This window comes from Ornithodoros turicata, chromosome 2 (genome assembly GCF_037126465.1).
Source record: "Ornithodoros turicata isolate Travis chromosome 2, ASM3712646v1, whole genome shotgun sequence".
Classification (NCBI taxonomy): Eukaryota; Metazoa; Arthropoda; class Arachnida; order Ixodida; family Argasidae; genus Ornithodoros; species Ornithodoros turicata.
Window position 1 is genome coordinate 145,130,578 of NC_088202.1, and position 18,358 is coordinate 145,148,935.

The 18,358-nt window shown below is 45.5% G+C and overlaps 2 protein-coding genes across 4 annotated transcripts in view; one reads left to right on the top strand and one right to left on the bottom strand.

Moving 5' to 3' along the window:
* Positions 1–13,401, top strand: part of LOC135386289 (protoporphyrinogen oxidase-like) — a 26,082-nt gene extending 12,681 nt beyond the window's left edge. For all 3 annotated transcript variants that reach the window (XM_064616114.1, XM_064616113.1, XM_064616115.1), the window contains exons 4-10: positions 410–560; positions 3,110–3,297; positions 3,835–3,895; positions 5,601–5,719; positions 6,915–7,028; positions 8,939–9,088; positions 10,909–13,401. In XM_064616114.1, coding sequence (XP_064472184.1) covers positions 410–560; positions 3,110–3,297; positions 3,835–3,895; positions 5,601–5,719; positions 6,915–7,028; positions 8,939–9,088; positions 10,909–11,091 — 966 coding nt within the window. In that variant the 3' untranslated portion in view covers positions 11,092–13,401. The remainder of the gene's footprint in view (positions 1–409; positions 561–3,109; positions 3,298–3,834; positions 3,896–5,600; positions 5,720–6,914; positions 7,029–8,938; positions 9,089–10,908) is intronic.
* On the bottom strand, positions 13,146–17,199 carry LOC135386290 (zinc finger imprinted 3-like). The gene is made up of 3 exons (XM_064616116.1): positions 16,743–17,199; positions 16,461–16,562; positions 13,146–15,228 (listed from the first exon to the last, which is right to left on the bottom strand). Exons 1-3 carry the CDS (start codon positions 17,065–17,067, stop codon positions 14,420–14,422), a joined length of 1,236 nt encoding a protein of 411 aa, XP_064472186.1. The 5' UTR covers positions 17,068–17,199; the 3' UTR covers positions 13,146–14,419.
* Between the last annotated feature and the right edge of the window lie 1,159 nt (positions 17,200–18,358).

Consider the following 18,358-nt stretch of genomic DNA (forward strand, 5'->3'; position numbering starts at 1 on the left):
TTCTACCCAGGTTGGATTGTGCTCTTGTCGCGTGTTTTTCGTGGATCGCTGGGTCAGTGGTCTTCCAGAAGACACCGGGAAGGTCATTCCACTCACACGCCCCTGTGGACACGCCCCTGTTACGTACTGTTCATGCATCGGCAGGGCGTTGCTGTCCCAGAGACACCGTCGGTTCTTTCGTTGAAACTGGTGCACGGGGAAAATACGGAGGAAAAATAGCGATCGGATAAGCCGCGGGGCGCCCGTTAGAGAGAAAAAAAAATTGCGCATAAGCCGCGGCTAACACGCGTGAAATTACGGTACGCCGTTGGATAGCTTGACGATTGAGACAGCGTTTCGAGCCGCGTTAAGTGTCCCCTCGTCGCTCCTTCAACTGTGCGCTTTCACTTTTTTATTTATTCTCTGTCAGGTTGCAGACTACGTCATGGATCCCCTGACGAGGAATATCTGTGCGGGTTGCTCCAGCGAAGTGAGCGCCCGCTCCCTTCTTCCAGAGATGCTCCTGACAGCCCAGCAGTGCTCCACGGCAACGAGCTTGGAAGACCCCTCAACGAAGATGGGTAATCGCAGTGATGGCCACTAACTACTTCAACAGTAGTTTAACTATAACTACTACCGTAATTTCACGCGTATAAGCCACACCGCAGATAAGCCGCAGGACGCGTTTTTTGGGACGTTTTGAAAATTTTCTGGCAGATAAGCCGCGGGGCAATACGAGACAACTGATTTGTGCAACAAAGGAGACCATAGAGAAGTCCATAAACCCTGTGGTCCATACTCCGGGATCGGCACAGTGTACAAGAGAGGAGATCAGTTCTGGAGTTCTACCAAGATCGGATTGTGCCCTTGTCGGGTGTTTTTCGTGGACAGATGGGTCAGTGATCTTCCAGAAGACGTGAATCACTGTCACCACTTTCCTTAAAGCTGCTTGGAGGAATGCACCAGGAAGATCAATCTACTCGAATGTGGACCCGTCCCTGTTACGCACTGTTCGTGCATTGGCAGGGCAGTGCTGTTCCAGAGACACTGTCGGCCCTTTCGTTAAAATCGGCGTATGGGGAAAATACCAGGAAAAAATAGTCATCAGATAAGCCGCAACGGTGGATAAGCCGCAGGACGCCCGTGAGAAAAACAAAATCGCGCATAAGCCGCGGCTAATACGCGTGAAAATACGGTAATTACTTCACGATGGAGTAGTTTAACTAGTAGTTCAATTACTTTTCAGTGGAGGTAGTTAAACGACTTCTTTAACTAGTGCAATGTATTTTAACTACATCTCTAACTACTTAACGTTGTCCATCAACACAACTTCCACTCTATAGTGTTCTTGGACACCTAAATATGAATCGCAAGCCGTGATAAAAAAATGAAGATTTAGTACACGTGCACGGGCACGATTGCTCTTCACGTCCGTTCTCATCAAACAAGTAGCTCGAGGTAAAAGTCGGAAGCACAATCGTGCCGTAAAGCTTGCGGCAAAATCGGAAGTAGTTGGCGCCTGCAGTAACCTAACTACTGTAGCTAACTACTCGAAATAGTAGTTTAACTACATGTAGTTAACCACTTGCCATCACTGGTTATTATTGCGTCTACCTTTTTTTTTTTTTTTCAGCGCCATTTGAATGCAAGTGTTAAAACGGAAGTGCTACCCTCCCCAATAAAGTGCAGCTTGCACAATTGTGTTGTGACGCGTCCGTGCCATTGCGCGTCTGCTTTGCGAGAAACGGCTTGCAATCCAGTAGCAGCCGACCACAGAGAGAAGTAAAAGATTATAAAAACACACGAGGTGCGGTTATTGGGACGGCGACTGACATTGCTTGTATCGCTCTGTCCAAAAATTGAACTTTGTGAATACATCCATCCGCCGCTTCCAAAGAGACTTGTGTTGATTTGCAAACGGATGCATTGAAACGCGGTACAGTGGACCAGGCTTTAATATGCAAATTCATTCGTGACAGCCATAACGAGCATCTCCATCACATAATGGAGAATAATGTGATGTTGAGTGATAGGATGTGATGTGATGGTGATGTTGAATTGTGGGATACCTTTGTTCAGTGATGGCTTGTGGTATTGATGTTGCGTGATAGGATGTGATGTGATGCTGATGTTGAATTATTGGATACCTTTGTCCAGTGATGGCTTGTGGTATTGATGTTGAGTGATAGGATGTGATGTGATGTTGATGTTGAATTGTGGGATGCCTTTGTTCAGTGATGGCTTGTGGTATCGATGTTGAGTGATAGGATGTGATGTGACATTGAATTGCGGGATGCCTTTGTTCAGTGATGGCTTGTGGTATTGATGTTGAGTGATAGGACGTGATGTGATGTGATGTTGATGTTGAATTATGGGATACCTTTGTTCAGTGATGGCTTGTGGTATTGATGTTGAGTGACAGGCTGTGATGTGATGTTTATGTCGATGTTGAGTTATGGGTTTTGAAGTCTATGTCCAATGATGGCTTGAGGTACTGATGCCGAATGATGGGTTGTGATGTTGATGAGCCGTGAGCAAGGCCGACCAGAATGCGATGTTGAACAAATTTCCAGAAAAGTAGCGACGTATGCCCTTCTGATGACCTTCTTTGCCGACAACTTCCACAAAAAGAGCACAACTGGACCCTTGTGTTTGTGGGTTTTACGTCAGGAGCAGCAAAACCGGGTAAAATGAGGTGACATCGTGTGAGAGAGCAGACTTGGGGACGGAAAAGAAGAGAAAATGCTTCTTACGTTTCGGATTAACACGAGAGGCGGCACCCAGTTTGAAGTACTATTTAGTGTTTACAGAATTTGCACCAGGTTTAATTATATTTCGGGAGGTAATTACACGTTACAAGCGATATTGGACAGCTCGTCCTTGTTAACGCCTACATGTCTGTGCACCTTAGCAGACGCTCGGTCATTCACTCAGCAATATTCCTCCCCACTGTATACAGCTTGCACCTGAAATAACATTCATTTCACGAACATGAAATGAATGAAAATAATCAAACGTGAACGTGACAAATACAGCACTCAAAGCTTTAGTGACAAACAAAATGCGCATTACAAAAAATAAATATGGGTTTGTTTCGCTATATAGATGTTCTACTGCGTTTATATTGCAGAAACGCAGGTGCAACCCGCAAGCCAATTGTTGGAGAAAGCCTCCCATTGGTCTCAGTGGACGCTGCGAAAGGGACTGCAGGAGTTGTGCGATACCCTGACAGAATGCTTGACTCGAGACCCAAGGGTTCACATCTACGTGAATGAACCGCACGTAGAAATCGGTCCAGGAGATGATGGACGCCTTTCGGTAACAAACACCATACATCAGATTTGTGGGGGTTGCGACCCAGAGTTTGCGAAAACACTGGAGTAGGGGCCGGGAAACGCCTCGTAATTTGAATGATATTGCCTGGCCGTGCTCAACTACGCTCTGACCAGGCAGTTAAGTTGCCGGCGTGTCAGTAACACGTGTGAAATGTGAAAGAAAACAAGAAATATCGGAGAGAATGTGTGTTTGTATCTTTCGAAAAGAGGCCTTCGTACGTTGACGAAAGGGCGGTGTTGGCGTACGGTCAGTGTCAGTAGTCAAAGTCAGTAGTCAAAGTCAGTGGTAGTCAGGCGTAGTACAATGGTAGCACTCATGACCCACAGTCAGGGGAATGTGGGCATAATTCTCGCCCAAGAACTTGCTGAATTTTTTGTTGCCTGCCGTGCTTGAGGCCTAAATTCTACTGCGCAAGACTAAACAACAACAACTTTGTTTGAAGGGGTGTGTGCAAGATTGGTCAACAGTGCAAAGTAATCGTCTAATTCATTCCTGGTACTTTTTTGTATTTTCTGCTAGTTATCGTTTGCTGAATCGACAATGGAGGTGGATCATCTGTTTGCATGTATTCCAGCAAGAAGTAAGTTGATGAATGTATTCCAAGCTCGTGTAGTATAGGTTTATTTACTGTGGTGGAATTCACGTTACTTTCGTGACTGTGTGCAAACAGACTGACAGCCATAAAGCGATAGTGATGCGATAGCTGGACAACTGCATCTGTGTGTGTGTGCGCTTTTGCGAGAATGAAGTTTTTAGGGAAATATAAGTTACATGTACATTAAATTATTCCTAAACGCACTGTTCTCATATCATTGAAGCGAAGCACTTGCAAATCGAGTCCTCCTCCATTTATGCAACCAATGAGGAAGCTGCTCCAATATGTATTGGGATCTGAAATTTGCCGTGGGTCTCCAGCGGTTGGGAGGTGTGCACTTAGAAAAACCTCCGAAGTGTATCGGAAATGTACGCGGATAACTGCGATATTCCTAGAAGAAGTGGTCCGAAATATTGGACACAGACACGGGACAAGAATCGACGACTTGTCCCGTGTCCATCCTGTCTAGTCCCCCCTCTTCACTGCTCCTCAGACTCAAGGAAGTGTTTCCATTCAGTATACACCAGCTTGCTTGCCTCCTCTACTTAGGCAGCGTTCACACGGGGCAACTTTTCGCAGCAACTATGAGCAACTTTGGAGTTGCTGTCAACCGGCAACCTCCAGCAACTCGAGTTGCTCCGAGTTGCTGCGAATCGCTCCCGGACCGAAAACTTGAGAAGTTGCTCGTGCATCGGCCAATCAGAGAGGGAAGCAATGCCACGTGACTCCCGATGGCGTTGTGGATTTCGTTCGTGGGTTCATAGGTTCAAATCCTGGAGGTGCAGCTAAAAAATAACTTTTTCTTTTTTACGAACTTCACGGAAACATATCAGTTGCCACTTCTGGACGGCAATAATGATCTATTGGAGCAATAAAACTGACTGAAAGTTGATAAACAGCAGCTAAAGAAAAGATTCCACCAGTTCGATTCGAACCCACATTGTCCGATCGCCATAAGGTTGCTTGTGGGTGGAGCTACAGAGTTGCTGTGTGTGAACGTGGACTCGAAATTGCTCAAAAGACGTTGGTTTGAGTTGCTTCGAGTTGCTGGGAAAAGTTGCCCCGTGTGAACGCCGGCTTATGTTCAGCTTCTATTTTGCTCTGCTGATCTTCTTATAAACATCCTGTAACAAATGGAAAAAAAAAACCATCCTGCATTCTGGTATGTCCCAAAACTGATAGAAATGCTGTGCAAAACCTCTCCAATAAGGACACCCGCTGGATCGGAATTCTTGTCCGCAGTCGAAGGGAGTGTCCATAAATGAGAGGTCCATTTAAGAGCATTCAAGTTTGCCGGGTGGGGGAAACCCAGCTGTTGTCACCAAGGGAGCGTCGATCTAGAAGAGGGAATGTCCGTAATGGGAAGTTTCACAGTACTTCCTTCTAATTTCAGAAAAGTCTGTAATTACACATAATGGACGATGGTACCATTCCTTTCTATTAATTTTACACCTTTTAACTTTCTATTGATTTTGCACCTTTTAACTTTCTATTGATTTTGCACCTTTTAACTTTCTATTGATTTTGCACCTTTTAACTTTCCCAAAACCTTTTAACTTTCTATTAATATTACACCTTTTAACTTTCTATTAATTTTGCACCTTTTAACTTTCTGTTAATTTTACACCTTCTAACTTTCTATTAATTTTATACCTTTTAACTTTCTATTAATTTTACACCTTTTCCATAGGGCTGTCTAGTCTGCTGACACATAGTTTCCCAATGTTGGCCAGCATTCTCTTGGACATCCCCAGTGTTCACGTGGTCTCCGTTAACTTGGAGTACAAAGGGAAAGTGCTTCCCCAAGAGGTACGTCCCGACATTGATTACATTCGTTTGCCTCAATCTCCGCAGATCGAGAAGTCACCCGTCAAAGAGAACTCGTTACGAGTTGGGTTACGGTGTGAAAAATGTAACCGAGTTAATAACGAAGTTCTTCAGCCGAAAATGTAACTCACAGTTACGGAGTTACTTAAAAAAAGAACGCGTTACTTACAAGTTACTTCGGACACAAAATAGCACAGCACAGGTGCAGCGCGCGTGAGCAGTAGAGTTAGACCTTGAGTTGCCTGCGGAGGAGTACAACACGCTTACATCGTTTTCGTTTATATCCAACTATTCGAACACTTTCGGTCTTACCCATGTGGGCGCACAATGGTTCAGCTTCATTTCAATAGCAGCGGTTCTTACTTCCTGAATAGAATACTGTCATTGATTGAATAGCACGTTTTATGGCATAAAATTCCATGAAAGAGCCGGAGTGAAAGCAAGAAAATACAGGGTGTCCCAGCTAACTGCAAACATATTTTTTAAAAATATATATAACACCTTTTCCAAGATGAAATCAATTGCAATATAGCATATGCTGAAGGGCACTCCCTAGGAGGGCATTAGCAAAGTCCAAAGGCAATGTCTTAATTAACTTTCGTTAATTAACTTTTTAATTATAAAAGCTACGAAGTTGTCCCAACATGAACAAAGTAAAGAAAAAAATGGCGTTCCTTCACAAATTTTTTGCGGGCAATCTATCGAACGGATTTTTGTTCTGAAAACGGCTACGATATCAGGTGACCGAAAGGAACAGATGTTCTCGTTGGGACAACTTTGTAGCTTTTATAATTAAAAAGTTAATTAATGAAAGTCAATTAAGACATTGCCTTTGGACTTTGCTAATGCCCTCCTAGGGAGTGCCCTTCAGCATATGCTATATTGCAATTGATTTCATCTTGGAAAAAATGTTATATATATATTTTTTTAAATATGTTTGCAGTTAGCTGGGACACCCCGTATGTGGACGCGAGTGAAAAGCGAATTAAGAGTAACTTGGAACTTCGCTTAAGTTACTTCGGTAAAGTTACCTAAAAAAAGAAACTGGTTCCTCTGAAAGGTACCACACTGCAAAAGTACCGAGTTAAGTTACAAGTTACCAAAGAAAAAAGGAACTTAGTTACAGTAACAAGTTACCTCAAACTCCGTTAATCCCTTTTCACTCTTTCCCTTCCAGGCCCTGGGCTTTCTGGTACCTTCCATAGAAAAGTCCAACGTTCTCGGGATGACCTTTGACTCCTGCTGTTTCCCAGATCATGACGGACAGTACGACGTCAAGACAAGGATCACGGTTTGTATCTAGTCAGAAAAAAAAACTTCCGGAGGCCCTCTGATCATAAATTCCAAAAATTCCAAAGATCCACCAATGATCCATGACGAAAACCCGAGACTGGGAAAAAGACGAAAAACAGACGACACAACACAAAGTCTCAAGAGAGAGACTTTGTGTTGTGTCGTCTGTTTTTCGTCTTTTTCCCAGTCTCGGGTTTTCGTCATGGATCTTAGCCACCAGCTCGCTTGCTTTTTAACCATTTTATCTGTACCACCAATGAGTTAAGGGCCTGGTTTTTCTGCTGCGGAAAACCTCGAATTCTGCGGCGGGGAATCGGAAATTCTAGAGTTTTCCACAGCAAGGGGAAGACAACATTAATTCTGTATCAATTTGCGCAGCATAGATTGTAGAGCGCCTACAAATCCCAAATGCACTTGTAGATGAGCATCACATATAGTGCTCCGTGGTGTTTTAACAATTGGATAATACAGTTAATGGGGTAATGACAGAAAAACAATCTGTCATCTTCATAGAATTTTTCGGTACCATATACCAGCCTTTGCACTCTTTTTTTTTCACTCTTGATTCCCCCGAGTGGGAACATTTAAATCGTCGTACGCATCGCCGGGGGAATGCGCTACGTGGGATATCGCCGATGGCAGCAGCAAAACAGAAGTAGAGCAGAGACGGGATGGATGTGAGCTCAACAAGTGTTGCCAGCGTGAGATACTTGGTACACATTTCTTTTCCCCCACAGTTGGTGTGGTGCGGTGAAGGTCATTTAGAGCCGCGGGTGCGTCCACCTCCAGCATCAAAGCTGTGGTCCTCAGTCAAGATTCGTAGTTACGCGAAATTCCTCACGAAATCCCAGATTCCGCAATGCATCCTACCGTAATTTCACGCGTATTAGCCGCGGCTTATGCGCAATTTTATTTTATTTTTTTCTCACTGGCGGTCTGTGGCTTCTCTACCGGTGCTGCTTATCTGACGACTTTTTTTGTTTTCTGGTATTTTCCTCATACGCCGGTTTTAACGAAAGGGCCGACAGTGTCTCTGGAACAGCACTGCCCTGCCGATGCACAGGCAGTTTGTGACAGGGACGGGTCCACATTCGAGTAGATCGATCTTCCTGGTGCATTCCCCCAAGCAGCTTTAACGAAAGTGGTGGCACTGATCCGCGTCTTCTGGGACAACCGCTGACCCATCAGTCCCGGAAAAACGCCCAACAAGGGCACAATCCGATCTTGGTAGAGCTCTAGAACTGACCTCGTTTGTTGTACGCCATGCCGACCCCGGAAGTATGGACTACAGGGTTTATGGCCTTCACAATGGTTAGGGCCTGATTTTTTCGGGTTTTATTTTTGGCCAAATTCGGGGGGTAAATATCGGGTGATATTTTTCATTCGAAAATTCGGGTGTATTCGGGTTAAATCCCGTTACGGCATATTCTGTCGTCAGGAATTCGGGTGTATTCGGGTGATTTTTTTTTTGTTTAATAAAAATTTGTCTTAACATGGAACTAATGTTTAGCAATGTTATCGAACTTTATTTTAATGCGCGCTTATGAGTGTGCCACGCGACCTGGATGTTTTCGGGTAGATTCGGGTTAAACCCAAATTTTACAGATTTCGTTCGGGGGGTAAATATCGGGCGGATACGGGTTTAACCCTAAAAAGTCAGGCCCTAACAATGGTCTCCTTTGTTGCACAAATCAGTCATCTCCTATTGCCCGTGGCTTATCTGCCAGAAAATTTTCGAAACGTTACTAAAAACATGTCCTCTGGCTTATCTGCGGTGCGGCTTATACGCGTGAAATTCCGGTGAATTGCGGGCATTTTTCGGGAATCAAAGTCAAAGTCGGGGCCCTTTACCAACGAGTGTCGCTTTTTTTTTTTTTTTTTGTATCCTTACGTTGCTCTATTTGGCAGTGCCTAATGGGAGGCAAGTGGTTCAAGGAACTGTTTGGGGACATCCACAGCGTGGATTCTGAGTCACTGCTCAAAGCCGCCACAGAGTCGGTGCACCAACATTTGGGTATATCGGAGCATCCGGTGCGCTACCAGGTCAGTCTGCTCAAGGTAAGACCAGCGAGTAATCCTCCACGTCGTGGTGAACGACAGGCATAGATGAAGCTCATCTCGCGAATGCTGTCGTAAAACTTGGATGTACAACCACGATCACACTTAACTGTAACACGCAGCCTCGTGGCTCGTGCTCAGCATGGGGGCACAGTTGGGAACGGTCACAGGTTGGACAGTCGCCTAAACAAGAATGTTGGACTGATGTCACGATTCAGCGAAGGACTCGGCCTGAAATCCAGTCGTCAATTTCCGGCAGTGCCGACGTCTGTACATGTCGTGTAGTGCCGCATTCTGGTTGTGTCTGATGGCAGCTCAACTGTTCAATAGATCTGGGTATGTTGGGTACAACCCATTGTACCCATCCCATGGGTACAATCTCACTAATCGACCGCCTTAGGCCCCGCGCTTGCATAGCTCCCGAATACGAAGCCCTGAACCAGGGATTACTTTTTTTTTAAATATCAAGTATGCACTTAATCGCACGCGCGATCTTCGACTAAAACATAAACGAGAGAAGAATGTGCTATGTGCCATTCCGTCATGTGATGAGAAAAAGTCCCACTTTTAAGGAAAAATCCGCCAGCCCTGCAAGCTATATCGAGGATTTCGCACCCTTCTCTCCCGCTGCCATTTCCCGTACTGCTAAAATCTCCCGCTGCATATATCTCATCACCTCTTATCTTTTCATTACTGCTGGTGTGAAACAGGCCCCGTGATGAGCCTTTGCCTCAGACCCAGCACACCCCTAGCACCGGCCCTGGCTGTAAGTGCATACAGTGTTTGTCCGGCGTTTTTTTTTCCGTTTTTCCGTCCGCCATTTTGTAGTTCGAGTGGCAGTATCGTCCTTCGCGTCAGTGGACCATCACACGAACGTGTGCGCAAATCAAAGCACTGCGGTAGCACTGACAGCATTGCGAAAAGCAATCGCCGCGGTCGCTCACACGCGCGGATTTTGTTCGAAAACGCGGATGCGCAAATTTCGCGATTTTTTATTTTCTCGCGATTTTTCGTGCCAAACTAGGTGTGCACAAGTTATGCGAGTAAATACATTAACTCGCATTCCGAAAACGTGCAGCAGTGAACGATATCTGTGCATGGGCAGCCCAAGCGGCTAAAGTTTTGTTTGGTGCACCTGTTTTACGCTCAGCACATGGTTCACAGTGCCCCAACGCGGGTGTAACCAACGGGAAAACAGGAGCCACTTTCGCGGGCTTTGTTTCACCGCTTCCTGCGGGCAGAAACACGAAACACTTTATGACTGAACAAAAAGTTGGAATCAAGCGCAAGTGGCGTTCAAGTTAAGGAGCTTATCATTACATTGAAAACGTAAAAATAAAAATTCGAAATATTAATATTTTGCCAAATAAAAATTCAAAATATTATGTTGCCGAATAAAAATTCAAAATATTATTATTTTGCCAAATAAAAATTCAAAATATTAACCAATTAATTAACCTAATTAACAAATTAATCAAATTAACCAAAAGTACAAAATCGGGGAGTCTACTAGGCTTACTTTGATTGAAGCAGGGCAGCTGCACCAGAGAGATTAAATCGACAGGGCTACCATGAATTGCTTCTCTTCCTTATTGTTTTCTTTTCACATAGGTACTCCTTTTCAGATATGTGAACATGAGTTAATTAGAATATGATGTGACACCTTGTGCGGATCGCGTGCTTGTGATATGCGAATTATGTAGTAACTGCAGCATGCCAAATTATTGAGCGTAGGCAGGTGCGCTCGAGTGACGCGATTGAATCGAAAAATCAAGTAAGAAATGGAATTAAATGAAACGTTTGCATGCACGTATTTGCAGGAGAGCATGCCTCAGCACATTGTTGGCCACCGGGAACGTGTCTCACACATCCGAAAGGAGATCAGTCAACAGGGACTACGAATGAGCGTGGTCGGTGCTTCCTACGATGGCATTGGCGTCAACGATTGCATTCTTCAGGCACGTCAGGCTGCCGAGACGTACCTCACTTCCCTTCGTGCCTAAATTTTTTAGGGATTTTTTAGGGATTTGCAAAGCCTTCTCGGCTCAGGAAAGGGATGCACGATGCCCCCATTCATGTGAAGTTCACGCTAATTGCAGTAGGCGGTTTCAGTCAGCGGCAGCCAGTGTGCAGCTGGACGGAGCCAGTTACCATGGCAACAGCCACTGAAAAAGCAGCGGTCGTCACCTGAGGCTTGAGTATCACTTGATAAGTAGGGCCCGACTTTTTAGGGTTAAACCCGTATCCGCCCAATATTTACTTCTCCCCCCCCCCCGAACGAAATCTGTAAAATTCGGGTTTAACCCGAATCTACCCAAAAACATCCGGGTCGCGTGGCACACTCATAAGCGTGCATTAAAATAAAGTTTGATAACATTGTTAAACATTAGTTCCATGTTAAGACATATTTTTATTTAAAAAAAAAAGAATCGCCCGAATACACCCGAATTCCTGACGACAGAATATGCCGTAACGGGATTTAACCCGAATACACCCGAATTTTCGAATGAAAAATATCGCCCGATATTTACCCTTCCGAATTTGGCCAAAAATAAAACCCGAAAAAGTCAGGCCCTATTGATAAGTGATCAGGCCTCGTTTCGTCCAGGTGGCACTTGACAATGTATACGTAGTTGGAGTCACTCAACTTATACAAGTCATTCACTGAATTTGCACAGCAGTCTAAACGCCCCAACCCTTGGGTGAAACGGGGACTAGCTATATGACTAAAATCACCATGTTTGTACTTGACAAACACTTGGGACAACAAATACGTCACGTTGCAAAAATTTAAACGGTGGAAATGTGCCTCGGGGGAAATCGGTGGTTATAGATGTCATTGTCACAAGACATTCTGTGGGGTCGGATGGGAGAACTTTAAAAAAGGTAAAAGTACCATTACTACAACAACACATCGAAATATACACCAAGTGCCTCTGAATTGTTGCTTAACTGCCAGTGTGCAGGCGGCCAATATGTCTTTAAATCCTGCCAATGGGTTGAATGAACATGTTCTGAACAGCTCCAGTGTGATCGGTGCCCTTTTTCCCAGATGCCCGGTGCCCAATATCCCTAATTTCCAAACGTTTGCCCTTGGAGAGTGAGGTAACTATTTAACAAAACATCATGAGCATCTTTGTAAGTTTGGATATAAACCGTGCCAGTGAAAATTTCAGAAAATTTTCATAAAGTATGGAGGGCCTGTGTTGCACCCCCCTCCCTCTTCAGAACTAGGACTTGTGTGTCACACTGCATGGTGCACACTGCAGTCATGGAAATCGTGTGAGCGAAACGACAGTTCCTTCATTTTACAGTCGCCGTCCGATTTGTCGGACTCTGCGGGGATCGCGCAAAAGTCCGAATAATCGAGCAGTCCGAAAAAACGAATTTCGCTTCAAAATAAACTTTACTAAGCCCTAGAAGGCTGGAAAAATTTGTCGATGCTTTCCTAACGCGCTTCCAGCTCTGCCTGATAACATCAGCTTCTATTTCCCGAAGCGACATTTCGTCAATGTACACTATCAGAGACACCGTCGTCATCAAGTCCGCAAGTCGGCTTCACCTAACGCATGCGGGCTTTAGGTGAAGCTCGCTTTACAGAGCTGTCGCGCGACTCGCGGGCAGACAGCACGTGCTGGGCCGTTGGCCAAAACCGAAGACGCAAAGGCGCTACGACAGACTTCTTCTACTCAGAGGAAGGGAATGTCAACAATTATCACTGCCAATTTTTTTGCCTCAATATATTAGTTGGTTGATTTCTTTTGATACGTATTTCAGATGATACCAATATTTTCCGTCACCCCAAGAGAGAAACTTGCGGGTTGGGCAAACAGAGTTCGAAATATCAAACGACGGAGCTGCACGGCGTCCGAAATTTTGGACGTTCTATATATCACCTCTATGGGACCCGCGGCCGTTCCGCGAACGAGTCCGAATAATCGAGCATGTCCGAAAAATCGGGGTCCGAAAAATCGGTCGGCGACTGTAGACAAAGGGATTCCCAAACGACATTGCACAGAGCTGCCGCTCTGAAATAACTGTGATAACGCACTTGCAGTGAAAGTTGTATTTGTGTTTATCGAAACAGATTGAATACGTACAATCATGCTCAGACAAATGTGCCTTCACAGCAAAACTGGCCCATTTCTCTACTTTATTGAAATTTAGCAGATATTGCCACTGAGTCTGCACACTGCCTTACTTGTACATAATGCCGTAGAGATACACTGTACAGCAATGGTTTATTACGTCGGTAATGTGCTGTTTCACTTGGAACCGGTTTTGGAGAATAAAAGTGCCACGAGCTAAAAATATTAGTCGAAACTCATATGCATTGCTCGGGGCTATGCACTGAGGGACTTGCAAAATCTGAACGGAGAATTTCCAACTAAAATGCACTGCCTCTGCACCTGGCTCTGATGTTAACTATGGTTGTAGATGGTGGGAAGGCTCACAGCTATTTTCCTGTGCAACCACCCCAAGGCGACACTGTTGTGCGTTATTTGTAGAGCTGTGCAAATAGCAAAATTTCCGTTGCGAATCGAACTGGAATAATTTCTGCAGAAGCAGTATCGAATTCCAATAATCAGAAAAGGCCTAATCCGAATAATTTCGAATACCTTATGGTGAAATATGTTTAGGGAGTGACCTTTTCGGGTTAAATCCGATTCCGCCCGCTTATTCCCCCATCCCGAACCGACCTCGCGGGCTTCACCTAACACTCGAGTGCAATGATGTGAAGCAGACTTGCAGAACGGAGAAGAAGAAAAAAAAACGTAACGGTAACGCGAAGTGGGCTTCACCTAATTCTTGGATGCAATGAGGCGAAGCCCACTTGCAGAACGGAGATAGCGACGCCTCGCTTCGGTGAACTATTCCAAAAAATATTGGAAATTTTGAATAGTCGCGCAGCTCTAATTATTTGCTCGCGACTATTCCTGCGTGCTTTTCCCGTCGCATCACGCGATAACGTACGGCAAAATCTCAATCTCGCAAACCCCGCGGAGACACCCGGGGCCCAAGCGGGACAACACCCGCACTGCGTCAGGGCTGTGAATGGGTCGTGCTGCTGGTAACCGTTTAATGAACGACAGCAAAGGACTTTGAAAACACAGAAACAAAAAAAAAGAAAGTAGAAGCCGAGTAGCCGCTCTGTTCTATCCGTGGTTTGCTCAATGACAGATGTATCACATACATCTGACATGGAAACATTTCACTGTGGCTAGACGCATCAAAACATTCCGCCCTGTTTGACACCTGGGTACCATTTTTTTACACCGTTCTGTTCCCCTGCGCTGTTCTAAAATGCAGTTCACTTTCCTGTAATGCACGTCACTCTGTTCCATCACCCCCCAAAGTCTGTAGTCCCGTTCCCATCTCAGTCTCCTCCTCCTCCGGTACGTCACCCTCTTTCTGCTCCGCCGCGCGATCTGCCACCCGTTCCTCCCCCGCTCCGTCTTCCGCCGCTTCCACCCGTCCCCCCGCATGGGTCTTCATGTGCGACCGTAGCCCCGAAATACTCCTGAAGGGCCGGCGGCACAGGTGACAGCAGTACGGCGTCTCCCCGTCGTGGGCGCTGGCGTGTATCTCCAGGAGGTGCTCCTCCTTGAACGGGGTGCCACAGATGCCGCACTTGTGTTCGCGGAGGTGCGAGGGCGTGTGCCTCCTCAGCGAGCTCTCCGTCTTGAAGGCCGCCGGACAGAGGTCGCACTCGAACGGGTTCTCCTCCTCTTCGTCTTCCGCGCGGCTCTTCAGCCTCGCCCTGTTGCTGAACATCCCCCTGCACTCCTTCTCGGGGAAGCAGATCACCTGCGCGTCGCTCTGCTTCCCGGCCGTGGGACACTGGATGCGCACGACGGGATTCGCCTCCAGCTTGTGCTTCTTGGCGTGGCTCTTCAGCGCCCTCCTGTCCCGGACCTCCGCCTTGCAGGTGCGGCACCTCAGCACCTTGGGCTCCCTGCGGCCCACCTCGTTGTACTTCTCGTGCTCCTTCTCGTGGGCGATCAGGCAGCTCCTGAACTGCGTCTTGTAGGAGCAGTAGGAGCAGCGAAGCAGCCCCTTGTGACGCTGGTGCTTCTTGATCTTCAGCAGCTGCAGGAGGTACGAGTAGGAGCCAATTGGTTTGGGAGCAGCTGCTGGCCCTGCAACGTGGAAGCAGGCGAATATTTGTAAATATTTATATATTATTTATTTTTATTTATTATTTATTTGTAATATTTATATAGACCAAAACAAACGACCAAACAAAGTCCAAAACAAAAGGGAACTTGGTGGAGGCTCAATTTTTTTTTTTTACAGATCACTCATCAAACGGATCATCTATTGAAGACCGAATAGTACGGACCACTTATTGAATTTAAATTAGACAGAATGTGGATACTACGTGTTCCATCTTAATGTTTAAGCGAACGTCTTCGTGAAAAATAATAACTAAAGAATGAAGCGCAAAGTCAGAGCGATTATTTAATACGTAAACTTTCGTGTTCAGACCTGCCTGCATTTCCTTCTGAAGGAGGGCAGGCGCTGCCTGAAAACTTGCAAATTAAATATTAGTTACTCTGACTTTGCGCCTCGCTCTTACATTATTTTTCTTGACGACGTTTCAACAAGCTGGACTGTGTATTATTTTACTCTGTTTAAGAAAACAAATTTTTCATGCAATATGGAGGCTTTGTACAGTAGTGCCTCATTTATGAGACTAGTCTTTTTTTTTTGTTAAAGGTCACTCATTATTGAGGCTGGCCTAATTTTCTGCCTCCGAGCTGGTTGTATTGGGGAATTTTTTACTCATGGCAACGTTGCTGCAAGCATGGCTGCACTGCTCAGCACCAGTCGTGATTTCGTGCGTATAATAACGGTACTTGTCTGCGACTTCCCCCGACGACAGCCGCTCTTTGGCGACTTCCCCGACAATCACCCGACTTTTCCAGTCGCATCACAATTCCCCGAGAATTCCCGGTTTTCCACGTTGGCAGACAACCTGAGAGATTAGCCGTATACGTAGCTGCTTCTGCCTCTCGCTGCAATTTCGGTGGCGACACCTGGTTGGGACTGTCGTTAGCTCGTGGAGGGGATTAGTTCAATCCACGTGCATCAGATGTAACTCTCTGCAGGGAGAGCAAGCTGAAGTGTCAACGGTTGGTGCGTCTAGCACACACTGTATACAAGTGTAATATATGGGGTGTTTTTTTTACTTTTTTTGAATTTTTAAAATTGCCAATCTATTAGCAAACTCACATTGATCCGTATAAGTGTATTCCATATTTACCAGGAATGACTGTGGGGCTGGAAGTGTCACAACTCATTTAAGCTTTGCTTCCAGCAATTCCGAGTGTCACTTTCATGCTCCTCTGATGTACGCAACCCAGCTTACCAGCATGGTCTTTTGCTTTCTCCTTTTCTTTGGCTCTTTTTTCGGCCGCTTTCTTCAGCTTCTCTTTCCATTTCTCTGCATTTCGTGACACCATCGAATTTGCTGAGAGAAAAAAAAGGAAAGGAGGTGAGCTAAAAAGACATTCGCTCCATGGCACAGCATCCAATCAGTGGTTGTCAAAGCGGGAGAGCTGGCCGGGTAAAATCAGAAAACGCACCCAAAATATCTAAATATCTGATGGTCCGGACAATTGAGCGTTCATAAAACGCACGTCATACGTACCGACCAATATTCGCTTGATCGTACTACATGAGACGTCAAACATTCGTGAAGCTTCTCTGATTCCCAAGTCCGGGTTGGCTTCAAATGCCCCGACGACGCCGTGTCCGATCTCACCTCGAATAAGTGTGTCATTGCTTTGTCGTCTGCGTACACGTGCGACGCTACCACTTTCTATATAATTACCAACCAATTTCTTTATGGTCTCTCTGGTCGGCGGGTGTCTGTGGAATGTCTTACGGAACATTCTGATAACCATGCTTATGTTTTTGACTTCCTTGTACCATGCCACCACCTGCTGGCGTTCTTCATCTGTAAGCTGTCTCATTGTATCCCAAGAAATTCCAATTACGTTTCGTCAACGCCTTTAAATTAAGCGCATTGTCCGGTACGGTTTACGTCTTCTGCCAGCACCTCTTCCCAAGACACAAGATGGAAAAATCTTCATGGGATTGGCTTGGCTACAGATCAATAACGATGATAGCTGTTGCTAGCCGTCATAGCCTCCAGAGCTGTATATAGGGAGAGTTTGGCCATTGGGAGGAGCCTCACCAACGCTGCGTCAAACGACGTCAGAGACTCGTTCCGCCATTATGCCACTACTGTGAATCTATGGCGCTTCGTAGCCGATTGCTGTAAACGTTCAAAAAATGATTTGTGAGCCATTTCTCCGACCGAAAGTATCGGCTCTATGGATAAAAGATGTGCTGATTAACTAAGTGAGATAACATTCAAGTGCAGTAAAGCAGGAAACACGGTGTACGCGTGAAGCTGCGATTTGGAGTCTGCAAAAAGTGCCGTAACGGTTCCCAGTGAAGCAGCGCCGTAAAACGATTTTCAACAGCGTGTGCCTCTCAAATTATATGAATCCTCCCTCGCGGCGGCAAAAGATCAAAGAATGGCCAAACTCTCCTTATATACGGCTCGGATAGCCTCATCCTGTACCACATAGGCGATGAGGGAAAATAGATACACAGTCCAGTCTGGTAGTAGTGGGAACACAATAAGTCTAGGGAATGAAGCACTCTTTGGAATAAAACTTTAATATTCACAAGCTTTCGTGCAGAAAGTGAGCATGGCGGTGAGCCGTACATGTACGCCTTCTCATATCTGGCAAGAAAATAAGGTGCAGAAACCGAACACTGGACTGGACTAGCGCCAATAATTTTGTACAAGACAACGTTTACAACAAGACAGGTACAGCCAAAGTGAAGTTTTGTCCTTTCTTCTTTTCTTGCATTGTGCACCCTTGCCCTTTTGCCATTTCTTGCATAGCTTGGTCTAGCACAGATCAGTGGTCTAGCAACCACCGTACGATAATCCAATATCCAATCCATTATAACTCCGGCCCGTTTGACAAGACGCTAAAACCTGACGGGTATCATTGCCGCGTCACTCCATCCCTTCATGCTTCCGCATCAAAACGTAGTCCCTGATCCTCATTGGCTGGTGTGTGTGTGAGTGCTGTGTCAAGCTGTGTGTACTGTTTTGTTGCGCGAGAAAAAGGAAGCCGTGATTTTTATATTTTTTCTTAATACTGTACTTGCTGGGGTTTTGTATTTTTTTCTTAGTACTGTACTTGCTGGGGTTTTAAGCGTCGACTGATTACATTACAAGGA